At 53.0% G+C, this 12,500-nt stretch overlaps 1 protein-coding gene across 1 annotated transcript in view; it reads right to left on the reverse strand.

The window, feature by feature from the left end:
* Window positions 1-167: 167 nt before the first annotated feature.
* The window catches only part of LOC121843181 (phosphoglucomutase-2-like), a gene marked incomplete at its 3' end in the record, with an annotated part of 19,608 nt that continues 7,275 nt past the window's right edge, over window positions 168-12,500 (reverse strand). Inside the window, 10 exon segments of the mRNA XM_042312784.1 lie at window positions 168-363; window positions 4,586-4,629; window positions 4,632-4,720; window positions 7,709-7,847; window positions 8,063-8,243; window positions 9,444-9,486; window positions 9,489-9,540; window positions 10,201-10,390; window positions 11,952-12,145; window positions 12,363-12,446. Coding sequence (XP_042168718.1) covers window positions 168-363; window positions 4,586-4,629; window positions 4,632-4,720; window positions 7,709-7,847; window positions 8,063-8,243; window positions 9,444-9,486; window positions 9,489-9,540; window positions 10,201-10,390; window positions 11,952-12,145; window positions 12,363-12,446 — 1,212 coding nt within the window.

Raw genomic sequence — 12,500 nt, forward strand, 5'->3', positions numbered from 1 at the left:
TAGAGAGAGCGAGAGGTAGGTAGAGAGCGAGAGGGAGGTAGAGAGAGCGAGAGGGAGGTAGAGAGAGAGAGCGAGGAGGTAGAGAGAGAGCGAGGGAGGCAGAGAGAGCGAGGGAGGTAGAGAGAGCGAGGGAGGTAGAGAGAGAGCGAGAGTGTTTATCTCCTCACAGCCTTGTTGTCTGCCTGGCTGCTGTCGTATCCAGTAGTGAGGTCTCGTACAGCGGTGATGGCGACGCCTCCACACTGCCTGGGGTACGACACATCCTCCTGGTTATCGTAGTGACGCAGCCGGTCAAACATGGCCCGGATCACAGCCTGGTCGTGACAGATGAAGTAGGAGTTCTTAGTGATGTGGTACCCATACCTGGAGAGGAGGGGAGAGAAGAGGGGGGAGGGGGAGTGAGGGAGAGAGAGACAGAGAGAGAGAGAGAGAGAGAGAGAGAGACAGAGAGAGACAGAGAGAGAGACAGAGAGACAGAGACAGAGAGACAGAGAGAGAGACAGAGAGAGAGACAGAGAGAGACAGAGAGAGAGAGAGAGACAGAGAGAGAGAGAGACAGAGAGAGACAGAGAGAGACAGAGAGAGACAGAGACAGAGAGAGAGAGAGACAGAGAGAGAGAGAGACAGAGAGAGACAGAGAGAGACAGAGAGAGAGACAGAGAGAGACAGAGAGAGACAGAGAGAGAGAGAGAGAGACAGAGAGAGAGACAGAGAGAGAGAGAGAGACAGAGAGAGACAGAGAGAGAGACAGAGAGAGAGACAGAGAGAGAGACAGAGAGAGAGACAGAGAGAGACAGAGAGAGAGACAGAGAGAGAGAGAGAGAGACAGAGAGAGAGACAGAGAGAGAGAGACAGAGAGAGAGAGACAGAGAGAGAGAGACAGAGAGAGAGAGACAGAGAGAGAGAGACAGAGAGAGAGAGACAGAGAGAGAGAGACAGAGAGAGAGAGACAGAGAGAGAGAGACAGAGAGAGAGAGACAGAGAGAGAGAGACAGAGAGAGAGAGACAGAGAGAGAGAGAGAGAGACAGAGAGAGAGAGAGATTAGAGAGAGAGAGACAGAGAGAGAGAGACAGAGAGAGAGAGACAGAGAGAGAGAGACAGAGAGAGAGAGACAGAGAGAGAGAGACAGAGAGAGAGAGACAGAGAGAGAGAGACAGAGAGAGAGAGACAGAGAGAGAGAGAGAGAGAGAGAGAGAGAGAGAGAGAGACAGAGAGAGAGAGACAGAGAGACAGAGAGAGAGAGACAGAGAGAGAGAGACAGAGAGAGAGAGACAGAGAGAGAGAGACAGAGAGAGAGAGACAGAGAGAGAGAGACAGAGAGAGAGAGAGAGAGGGTGAATCACTAAAAACAATACAGAAATACACTACGGAAAAAGAAGGAACAGCATGTCAGAAATCAGCTCAATGCAATTGAAGAATCCATAGACTCTAACCACTTCTGGGAAAATTGGAAAACACTAAACAAACAACAACACGAAGAATTATCTATCCAAAATGGAGATGTATGGGTAAACCACTTCTCCAATCTCTTTGGCTCTATAACAAAGAATAAAGAGCAAAAACATATACATGATCAAATACAGATCTTAGAATCAACTATTAAAGACTACCAGAACCCACTGGATTCTCCAATTACCTTGAACGAGTTACAGGACAAAATAAAAACCCTCCAACCCAAAAAGGCCTGTGGTGTTGATGGTATCCTCAATGAAATGATCAAATATACAGACAACAAATTCCAATTGGCTATACTAAAACTCTTTAACATCATACTTAGCTCTGGCATCTTCCCAATATTTGGAACCAAGGACTGATCACCCCAATCCACAAAAGTGGAGACAAATTTGACCCCAATAACTACCGTGGAATATGTGTCAACAGTAACCTTGGGAAAATCCTCTGCATTATTATTAACAGCAGACTCGTACATTTCCTCAATGAAAACAATGTACTGAGCAAATGTCAAATTGGCTTTTTACCAAATTACCGTACAACAGACCATGTATTCACCCTGCACACCCTAATTGACAATCAAACAAACCAAAACAAAGGCAAAGTCTTCTCATGCTTTGTTGATTTCAAAAAAGCCTTCGACTCAATCTGGCATGAGGGTCTGCTATACAAACTGATGGAAAGTGGTGTTGGGGGTAAAACATACGACATTATAAAATCCATGTACACAAACAACAAGTGTGCGGTTAAAATTGGCAAAAAACACACATTTCTTCACACAGGGTCGTGGGGTTAGACAGGGATGCAGCTTAAGCCCCACCCTCTTCAACATATATATCAACGAATTGGCGAGGGCACTAGAAAAGTCTGCAGCACCCGGCCTCCCCCTGCTAGAATCCGAAGTCAAATGTCTGCTGTTTGCTGATGATCTGGTGCTTCTGTCACCAACCAAGGAGGGCCTACAGCAGCACCTAGATCTTATGCACAGATTCTGTCAGACCTGGGCCCTGACAGTAAATCTCAGTAAGACCAAAATAATGGTGTTCCAAAAAGGTCCAGTCACCAGGACCACAAATACAAATTCCATCTAGACACTGTTGCCCTAGAGCACACAAAAACTATACATACCTTGGCCTAAACATCAGCACCACAGGTAACTTCCACAAAGCTGTGAACGATCTGAGAGACAAGGCAAGAAGGGCATTCTATGCCATCAAAAGAAACATAAATTTCAACATACCAATTAGGATCTGGCTAAAAATACTTGAATCAGTCATAGAGCCCATCGCCCTTTATGGTTGTGAGGTCTGGGGTCCGCTCACCAACCAAGACTTCACAAAATGGGACAAACACCAAATTGAGACTCTGCACGCAGGATTCTGCAAAAATATCCTCCGTGTACAACGTAGAACACCAAATAATGCATGCAGAGCAGAATTAGGCCGATACCCACTAATTATCAAAATCCAGAAAAGAGCTGTTAAATTCTACAACCACCTAAAAGGAAGCGATTCACAAACCTTCCATAACAAAGCCATCACCTACAGAGAGATGAACCTGAGAAGAGTCCCCTAAGCAAGCTGGTCCTGGGGCTCTGTTCACAAACACAAACACACACTACAGAGCCCCAGGACAGCAGCACAATTAGACCCAACCAAATTATGAGAAAACAAAAAGATAACTACTTAACACATTGGAAAGAATTAACAAAAAAACAGAGCAAACTAGAATGCTATTTGGCCCTACACAGAGAGTACACAGCGGCAGAATACCTGACCACTGTGACTGACCCAAAATTAAGGAAAGCCTTGACTATGTACAGACTCAGTGAGCATAGCCTTGCTATTGAGAAAGGCCGCCGTAGGCAGACATGGCTCTCAAGAGAAGACAGGCTATGTGCTCACTGCCCACAAAATGAGGTGGAAACTGAGCTGCACTTCCTAACCTCCTGCCCAATGTATGACCATATTAGAGAGACATATTTCCCTCAGATTACACAGATCCACAAAGAATTTGAAAACAAATCCAATTTTGAAAAACTCCCATATCTACTGGGTGAAATTCCACAGTGTGCCATCACAGCAGCAAGATTTGTGACCTGTTGCCACGAGAAAAGGGCAACCAGTGAAGAACAAACACCATTGTAAATACAACCCATATTTATGCTTATTTATTTTATCTTGTGTCCTTTAGCCATTTGTACATTGTTAGAACACTGTATATATATATAATATGACATTTGTAATGTCTTTACTGTTTTGAAACTTCTGTATGTGTAATGTTTACTGTTAATTTTTGTTGTTTTTCACTTTATATATTCACTTTGTATGTTGTCTACCTCACTTGCTTTGGCAATGTTAACACATGTTTCCCATGCCAATAAAGCCCTTGAATTGAATTGAATTGAATTGAGAGAGAGACAGAGAGAGAGAGAGAGAGAGAGAGAGAGAGAGAGAGAGAGAGAGAGAGAGAGAGAGAGAGGGTGTAAAGCACATCTGGAAAATACACTATTTTCTATACATACACATATCTAACATAAATATCTGGTGAGGTGTGTTGTTGTGACAGTGTGTGTGTGTGTGTGTGTGTGTGTGAGACCCACTCCTCGTAGACATCAGTGAGTTGTGACAGCGTGTGTGTGTGTGTGTGTGTGTGAGACCCACTCCTCGTAGACAGCAGTGAGTTGTTGTGACAGTGTGTGTGTGTGTGTGTGTGTGTGTGTGTGTGTGTGTGTGTGTGTGTGTGTGTGTGTGAGACCCACTCCTCGTAGACAGCAGTGAGTTGTGACAGCGTGTGTGTGTGTGTGTGTGTGTGAGACCCACTCCTCATAGACAGCAGTGAGTTGTGACAGTGTGTGTGTGTGTGTGTGTGTGTGTGTGTGTGTGTGTGTGTGTGAGTGTGTGAGACCCACTCTCAGGTGAGACAGCAGTGAGTTGTGCACAGCATGTGTGTGTGTGTGTGTGTGTGTGAGACCCACTCCCTCATGTAGACAGCAGTGAGTTGTGACAGCGTGTGTGTGTGCCATATTATTTTTGTGTGTGTAGGAGAGTCTGAGACCCACTCCTCGTAGACAGCAGTGAGTTGTGACAGTGTGTGTGTGTGTGTGTGTGTGTGTGTGTGTGTGAGACCCACTCCTCGTAGACAGCTGTGAGTTGTTGTGACAGCGTGATGTTCTTGGGCGGGCGGCCAGGTATGATGTCATCTCCCCAGCGATGGCTGCCGCACTGACCCCGTCTTTATCCAGCACGGCAGAACCACACATGTACCCTGCAACACAACGAGAGGGAGGAGGAGGAGCACTGACCCCATCTTTATCCACACATGTACCCTGCAACACCACAACGAGTGGGGGGCGGAAGGTGGGGACACAGGAAGTCATTTAAACCCCACTAAACCATGGTCTGGCTGGTCTAGTGGTGGAGGACACAGGAAGTCATTTAAACCGTCATCTGGCTGGTCTAGTGAAGGACACAGGAAGTCATATAAACCCCACTAAACCATCGTCTGGCTGGTCTCGTGGTGGAGGACACAGGAAGTCAGTATAAACCCCACTAAACCATCGTCTGGCTGGTCTAGTGGTGGAGGTCTCCCAGGAAGTCATTTAAACCGTCATCTGGCTGGTCTGGGTGAAGGACACAGGAAGTCATATAAACCCCACTAAACCATCTGCCTGGCTGGTCTCCCCAGTGGGTGGGGACACAGGAAGTCAGTGGGTGGGTCAAACCCCACTAAACCATCGCCTGGCTGGTCTAGTGGTGGAGGACACAGGAAGTCATTTAAACCCCACTAAACCATCTGTCTGGCTGGTCTACCCAGTGGTGGAGGACACAGGAAGTCAGTTTAAACCCCACTAAACCATCGCCTGGCTGGTCTCCCCAGTGGTGGAGGTCTCCCAGTGGGTGGGCCTGTCCCAGTGGGTATAAACCCCACTAAACCAGTGGGTGGGCCGCCTGGCTGGTCTGGCTCCCAGTGGGTGGGGACACAGGAAGTCAGTTTAAACCCCACTAAACCATCCCCAGTCTGGCTGGTCTCCCAGTGGTGGAGGACTGGGTGGGACTGTCTCCCAGTGGGTCTGTTCCCCAGTGGGTGGGCCTCCCAGCTGTCCCCAGTGGGTGCCTCTGGTCCCCAGTGGGTGAGCTGTTCCCAGAGTATTGATTTGAATGTTCAGTGGGTCTGTCTACCATAAGCCAGTGGGTGGGGGCCTGCCCACGTCTATATTATTTTTATTTATAGAATTTGGCAGTTTGTCCAACCAGTGGGTGGGCTTCACAACCGCAGACCGTAACCACGCCAACCCAGGACCTCCACATCCTGCTTCTTCCTCAGTGGGCGGGTCTGTCTCCCCAGTGGGTGGGGCCTGGCTCCCCAGTGGGTGGGTCTGGCTCCCCAGTGGGTGGGCCTGGCTCCCCAGTGGGTGGGTCTGTCTCCCCAGTGGGTGGGCCTGTCTCCCCAGTGGGTGGGCCAGTGGGTGGGCTGTCTCCCAGTGGGTGGGTCTGTCTCCCAGTGGGTGGGCCTGTCTCCCCAGTGGGTGGGCCTGTCCCCAGTGGGTGGGCCTGTCTCCCCAGTGGGTGGGTCTGTCTCCCCAGTGGGTGGGTCTGTCTCCCCAGTGGGTGGGCCTGTCTCCCCAGTGGGTGCCCACTGTCTCCCCAGTGGGTGGGCCTTGCCCACTGTCTCCCCAGTGGGTGGGCCTTGCCCACTGTCTCCCCAGTGGGTGGGCCTTGCCCACTGTCTCCCCAGTGGGTGGGCCTTGCCCACTGTCTCCCCAGTGGGTGGGCCTTGCCCACTGTCTCCCCAGTGGGTGGGCCTGTCTCCCCAGTGGGTGGGCCTGTCTCCCCAGTGGGTGGGCCTGTCTCCCCAGTGGGTGGGCCTGTCTCCCCAGTGGGTGGGCCCCTGTCTCCCCAGTGGGTGGTGTCTCCCCAGTGGGTGGGCCTGTCTCCCCAGTGGGTGGGCCTGTCTCCCCAGTGGGTGGGCCTGTCTCCCCAGTGGGTGGGCCTGTCTCCCCAGTGGGTGGGCCTGTCTCCCCAGTGGGTGTCCCCTGTCTCCCCAGTGGGTGGGCCTGTCTCCCCAGTGGGTGGGCCTGTCTCCCCAGTGGGTGGGCCTGTCTCCCCAGTGGGTGGGTCTGTCTCCCCAGTGGGTGGGCCTCCCCAGTGGGTGGGCCTGTCTCCCCAGTGGGTCTGTCTCCCCAGTGGGTGGGGGTCTGTCTCCCCAGTGGGCCTGTCTCCCCAGTGGGTCTGTCTCCCCAGTGGGTGGGTCTGTCTCCCCAGTGGGTGGGCTGTCTCCCCAGTGGGTGGGCCTGTCTCCCCAGTGGGTGGGCCTGTCTCCCCAGTGGGTGGGCCTGTCTCCCCAGTGGGTGGGCCTGTCTCCCCAGTGGGTGGGTGGTGGGCCTGTCTCCCAGTGGGTGGGTCTGTCTCCCCAGTGGGTGGGTCTGTCTCCCCAGTGGGTGGGCCTGGTCTCCCCAGTGGGTGGGCCTGTCTCCCCAGTGGGTGGGCCTGTCTCCCCAGTGGGTGGGCCTGTCTCCCCAGTGGGTGGTCTCCCCAGTGGGTGGGCCTGTCTCCCCAGTGGGTGGGCCTGGGTCTCCCCAGTGGGTGGGCCTGTCTCCCCAGTGGGTGGGCCTGGTCTCCCCAGTGGGTGGGTCTGTCTCCCCAGTGGGTGGGCCTGTCTCCCCAGTGGGTGGGCCAGTGGGTGGGCCTCTCCCCAGTGGGTGGGTCTGTCTCCCAGTGGGTGGGCCTGTCTCCCCAGTGGGTGGGCCTGTCCCCAGTGGGTGGGTCTGTCCCCAGTGGGTGGGTCTGTCTCCCCAGTGGGTGGGTCTGTCTCCCCAGTGGGTGGGTCTGTCTCCCCAGTGGGTGGGCCTGTCTCCCAGTGGGTGGGTCTGTCTCCCCAGTGGGTGGGTCTGTCTCCCCAGTGGGTGGGTCTGTCTCCCCAGTGGGTGGGTCTGTCTGTAGTCAATGACCTTGAAATTGAAATTGTTGAGTTTCTATTTTTGTTCAGTATAGTTTAACTCAATTACTGTGTACAGCTTGTGTGTGTGTGTGTGTGTGTGTGTGTGTGTGTAGTTTGGAGTGTGTGTGTGTGTCTATAGTGTAGTGTGTGTGTGTAGTGTACTATAGTGTAGTGTGTGTGTGTGTGTGTGTGTGTAGTGTGTGTAGTGTGTGTGTGTACTATAGTGTAGTGTGTGTGTGTAGTGTGTGTAGTCTGTGTAGTGTGTGTGTGTGTACTATAGTGTGTGTGTGTGTGTAGTGTGTGTGTGTAGTGTACCTATAGCCTCCTCGAAGTCGGCGTGTGTATAGTGTACAGTACTGGTGTGTGTGTAGTATGTGTGTAGTGTGTGTATCTTGTTCTGGTCCAGCAGCTCTCTGGCTCTGTTGCCCATCCACTTGAACCCAGTCAGAGTTTCCTGTCCACACAGGATGTGATGTCATAGTCAGGAAGTGCCCTCATCCCCTACATCATTCAAACTTTCATTTTATTCATTCATAAAAGACCTTTGAATATTGACATGAGGTTTGTTCATTGGGTGAGCTAGAGCGCTGAGAATAAGTGTGTGATGGTAAATTAAAAGTGTGTGTGTGTGTGTGTGTGTGTGTGTGTGTGTGTGTGTGTGTGTTTTACCTCGAAGTGGAAGCCCTCCTTGAGAGCGATGGCTCGTAGAATCTTAGAGGAGACGGTGGAGGCCAACATGTAGACTGACTTCACAGTAGACTGGTCTGGGTTGGTCTGTTTCCAACACTGATACACCCACCAACCCAGCAACGCCCCCAACTCATTACCACTGAACACACGCCACTGACCACTACACACACACACACACACTCACACACACACACACACACACACACACACACACACACAGAGAGAGAGATAGAGACAACACATGATCCCTACAGGCCTTCTGTTCCTCAGCAACACATTACCCATGATCCCTACAGGCCCCTTCTGTTCCTCAGCAACACATTATCCATGATCCCTACAGGCCCCTTCTGTTCCTCAGCAACGCCCCCAACACATTACCCATGATCCCTACAGGCCCCTTCTGTTCCTCAGCAACACACTTTACCCATGATCCCTACAGGCCCCTTCTGTTCCTCAGCAACACGCCCCCAACACATTACCCATGATCCCTACAGGCCCCTTCTGTTGCCTCAGCAACACCCCCAACTACCCATGATCCCTACAGGCCCCTTCTGTTCCTCAGCAACACATTACCCATGATCCCTACAGGCCCCTTCTGTTCCTCAGCAACGCCCCCAACACATTACCCATGATCCCTACAGGCCCCCCTTCTGTTCCTCAGCAACGCCCCCAACACATTACCCATGATCCCTACAGGCCCCTTTTGTTCCTCAGCAGCCCCCAACACATTACCCATGATCCCTACAGGCCCCTTCTGTTCCTCAGCAACGCCCCCCAACACATTACCCATGATCCCTACAGGCCCCTTCTGTTCCTCAGCAACGCCCCCAACACATTACCCATGATCCCTACAGGCCCCTTCTGGCAACGCCCCCAACACATTACCCATGATCCCTACAGGCCTCCTCCCCTTCTGTTCCTCAGCAACACCCCCCAACACATTACCCATGATCCCTACAGGCCTCCTACCCTTTCTGTTCCTCAGCAACACATTACCCATGATCCCTACAGGCCCTTCTGTTCCTCAGCAACACCCCCAACACATTACCCATGATCCCTACAGGCCCCTTCTGTTCCTCAGCAACGCCCCCAACACATTACCCATGATCCCTACAGGCCCCTTCTGTTTCTCAGCAACGCCCCCAACACATTACCCATGATCCCTGCAGGCCCCTTCTGTTCCTCAGCAACGTCCCCAACACATTACCCATGATCCCTACACACCCTTTCTGGCAACACATTACCCATGATCCTACCCTTTCTGTTCCTCAGCAACACATTACCCATGATCCCTACAGGCCCCTTCTGTTCCTCAGCAACGCCCCCAACACATTACCCATGATCCCTACAGGCCTCCTACCCTTTCTGTTGCTCAGCAACGGCCAGGCGGTCAGCGTCAGGTCGTTGGCCAGAACTACAGTAGCTCCCTCCCTCTCCGCCAGGGCAAACGACAGGGTCTGTAGACGGACACACACACACCGTTACAAAACACACACACCCTCCCTTCCTCAGGGTTGATATGACTGACCAGGACCCCCCACCCCTCCTCAGGGTTGATATGACTGACCAGGACCCCCTCCCCTCCTCAGGGTTGATATGACTGACCAGGACCCCTCCCTCCTCAGGGTTGATATGACTGACCAGGACCCCCCTCCCCTCCTCAGGGTTGATATGACTGACCAGGACCCCCCCCCCTCCTCAGGGTTGATATGACTGACCAGGACCCCCTCCCCCTCCTCAGGGTTGATATGACTGACCAGGACCCCCCCCCTGACCAGGACCCCCCCCTCCTCAGGGTTGATATGACTGACCAGGACCCCCTCCCCTCCTCAGGATTGATATGACTGACCAGGACCCCCTCCCCTCCTCAGGGTTGATATGACTGACCAGGACCCCCTCCCTCCTCAGGGTTGATATGACTGACCAGGACCCCCTCCCCTCCTCAGGGTTGATATGACTGACCAGGACCCCCCTCCCCTCCTCAGGGTTGATATGACTGACCAGGACCCCCTTCCCCTCCTCAGGGTTGATATGACTGACCAGGACCCCCCTCCCCTCCTCAGGGTTGATATGACTGACCAGGACCCCCTCCCCTCCTCAGGGTTGATATGACTGACCAGGACCCCCTTCCCCTCCTCAGGGTTGGGGTATTTGACGGTTGGGAACTCGGGGTCAGGGTCTTTCTGCTCCTCTACGGCGTACGGGGGTCGGAGGTCAAAGGCCTTGAAAGCTGATTGGACGAAGGCGTGTCCGACTCCGTGCACGGAGGTGTGTACGATCTTCACCTCTGAACTCTTGTTGATGTCCCTGAAAGGAGGGGAGAGGTGGTTAGAGGGGGTGATAGAGGGGAGACGGGGGTTAGAGGGGGTGATAGAGGGGAGACGGGGTTAGAGGGGGTGATAGAGGGGAGACGGAGGTTAGAGGGGGTGATAGAGGGGAGACGGGGGTTAGAGGGGGTGTAGAGGGAGACGGAGGTTAGAGGGGGTGATAGAGGGAGACGGGGTTAGAGGGGGTGATAGAGGGAGACGGAGGTTAGAGGGGGTGATAGAGGGAGACGGGGAGGTTAGAGGGGGTGATAGAGGGGAGACGGAGGTTAGAGGGGGTGATAGAGGGAGACGGAGGTTAGAGGGGGTGATAGAGGGGAGACGGAGGTTAGAGGGGGTGTCCCTAGAGGGGAGACGGGGGTTAGAGGGGGTGATAGAGGGGACGGAGGTTAGAGGGGGTGAGAGGGGACGGGGGTTAGAGGGGGGGTGATAGAAACGGGGGGTTAGAGGGGGTGATAGAGGGGAGACAGGGGTTAGAGGGGGTGTCCCTGAAAGGATGGGAGATGGGGGTTAGATGGGGGTGATAGAGGGGAGACAGGGGTTAGAGGGGGTGTCCCTGAAAGGAGGGGAGACGGGGGTTAGGGGTGATAGAGGGGAGACGGGGGTTAGAGGGGGTGATAGAGGGGAGACGGAGGTTAGAGGGGGTGATAGAGGGGAGACGGGGTTAGAGGGGGTGATAGAGGGGAGACGGGGGGGGTTAGAGGGGGTGATAGAGGGGAGACGGGGTTAGAGGGGATGTCCCTGAAAGGAGGGAGAGCGGAGACAGGTCAGATGTGTGTGTGTTACCTGATGTGTATGTGTGTGTGTTACCTGATGTGTGTGTGTGTGTGTGTGTTACCTGAGGTGTGTGTGTGTGTGTTACCTGAGGTGTGTGTGTGTTACCTGAGGTGTGTGTGTGTGTGTGTTACCTGAGGTGTGTGTGTGTGTGTTACCTGAGGTGTGTGTGTGTGTTACCTGAGGTGTGTGTGTGTGTGTGTTACCTGAGGTGTGTGTGTGTGTGTGTTACCTGAGGTGTGTGTGTGTGTGTGTGTTACCTGAGGTGTGTGTGTGTGTGTTACCTGAGTGTGTGTGTGTGTTACCTGAGGTGTGTGTGTGTGTTACCTGTGGTGTGTGTGTGTGTGTTACCTGTGGTGTGTGTGTGTTACCTGTGTGTGTGTGTGTTACCTGTGGTGTGTGTGTTACCTGTGGTGTGTGTGTTACCTGTGGTGTGTGTGTGTTACCTGTGGTGTGTGTGTGTTACCTGTGGTGACAGTGTGTGTGTGTTACCTGTGGTGTGTGTGTGTTACCTGTGGTGTGTGTGTGTTACCTGTGGTGTGTGTGTGTTACCTGTGGTGTGTGTGTGTTACCTGAGGTGTGTGTGTGTTACCTGTGGTGTGTGTGTGTGTGTGTTACCTGAGGTGTGTGTTACCTGTGGTGACAGTGCTGTTGGATGGTCCTGTAGTACTCTGTGTGTGTGTTACCTGAGGTGTGTGTTACCTGTGGTGACAGTGCTGTTGGATGGTCCTGTAGTACTCTGTGTGTGTGTTACCTGAGGTGTGTGTTACCTGTGGTGACAGTGCTGTTGGATGGTCCTGTAGTACTCTGTGTGAATGTCTTGGAACGGGTCCTTCAGCAGAGGGCTGTGAGAGAGAGAGGTTATGTCCCAGGACTCAGGCCAGGGCTCCAGGTTAGCCTCGATGGCTACAGAGATGCCCTTATCATGGGGCGGCACGATCTGGGCACCGTTCTCCCAATACACCTGAGAGAGGGAGGGGGGAGAGACGGGGAGGGGGGAGAGACAGAGACGGGGAGAGATGGAGAGGGAGAGAGAAAGAGAGACGGGGAGAGAGAGGGAGGGGGGAGAGACTACTTTACACTGGTCTAATACACCTAGAAACTGCTCATCAGAAACAGACCAATACACCTGAGACTTACAAAACACGGACCTAATCAATCAATAACATAATGAATGTTACCTTGTAACCGTTGTCCTGTTTGGGGTTGTGGGAGGCGGTTACCATGACGCCAGCACACAGACCCAGATGAGACACAGCGAAGGGCTGGAGAGAGGGAAGACCGTTATTCTCTCACACACACACACACACACGGTATGA

Source organism: Oncorhynchus tshawytscha, unplaced genomic scaffold (assembly GCF_018296145.1).
Source record: "Oncorhynchus tshawytscha isolate Ot180627B unplaced genomic scaffold, Otsh_v2.0 Un_contig_4705_pilon_pilon, whole genome shotgun sequence".
NCBI lineage: Eukaryota > Metazoa > Chordata > Actinopteri > Salmoniformes > Salmonidae > Oncorhynchus > Oncorhynchus tshawytscha.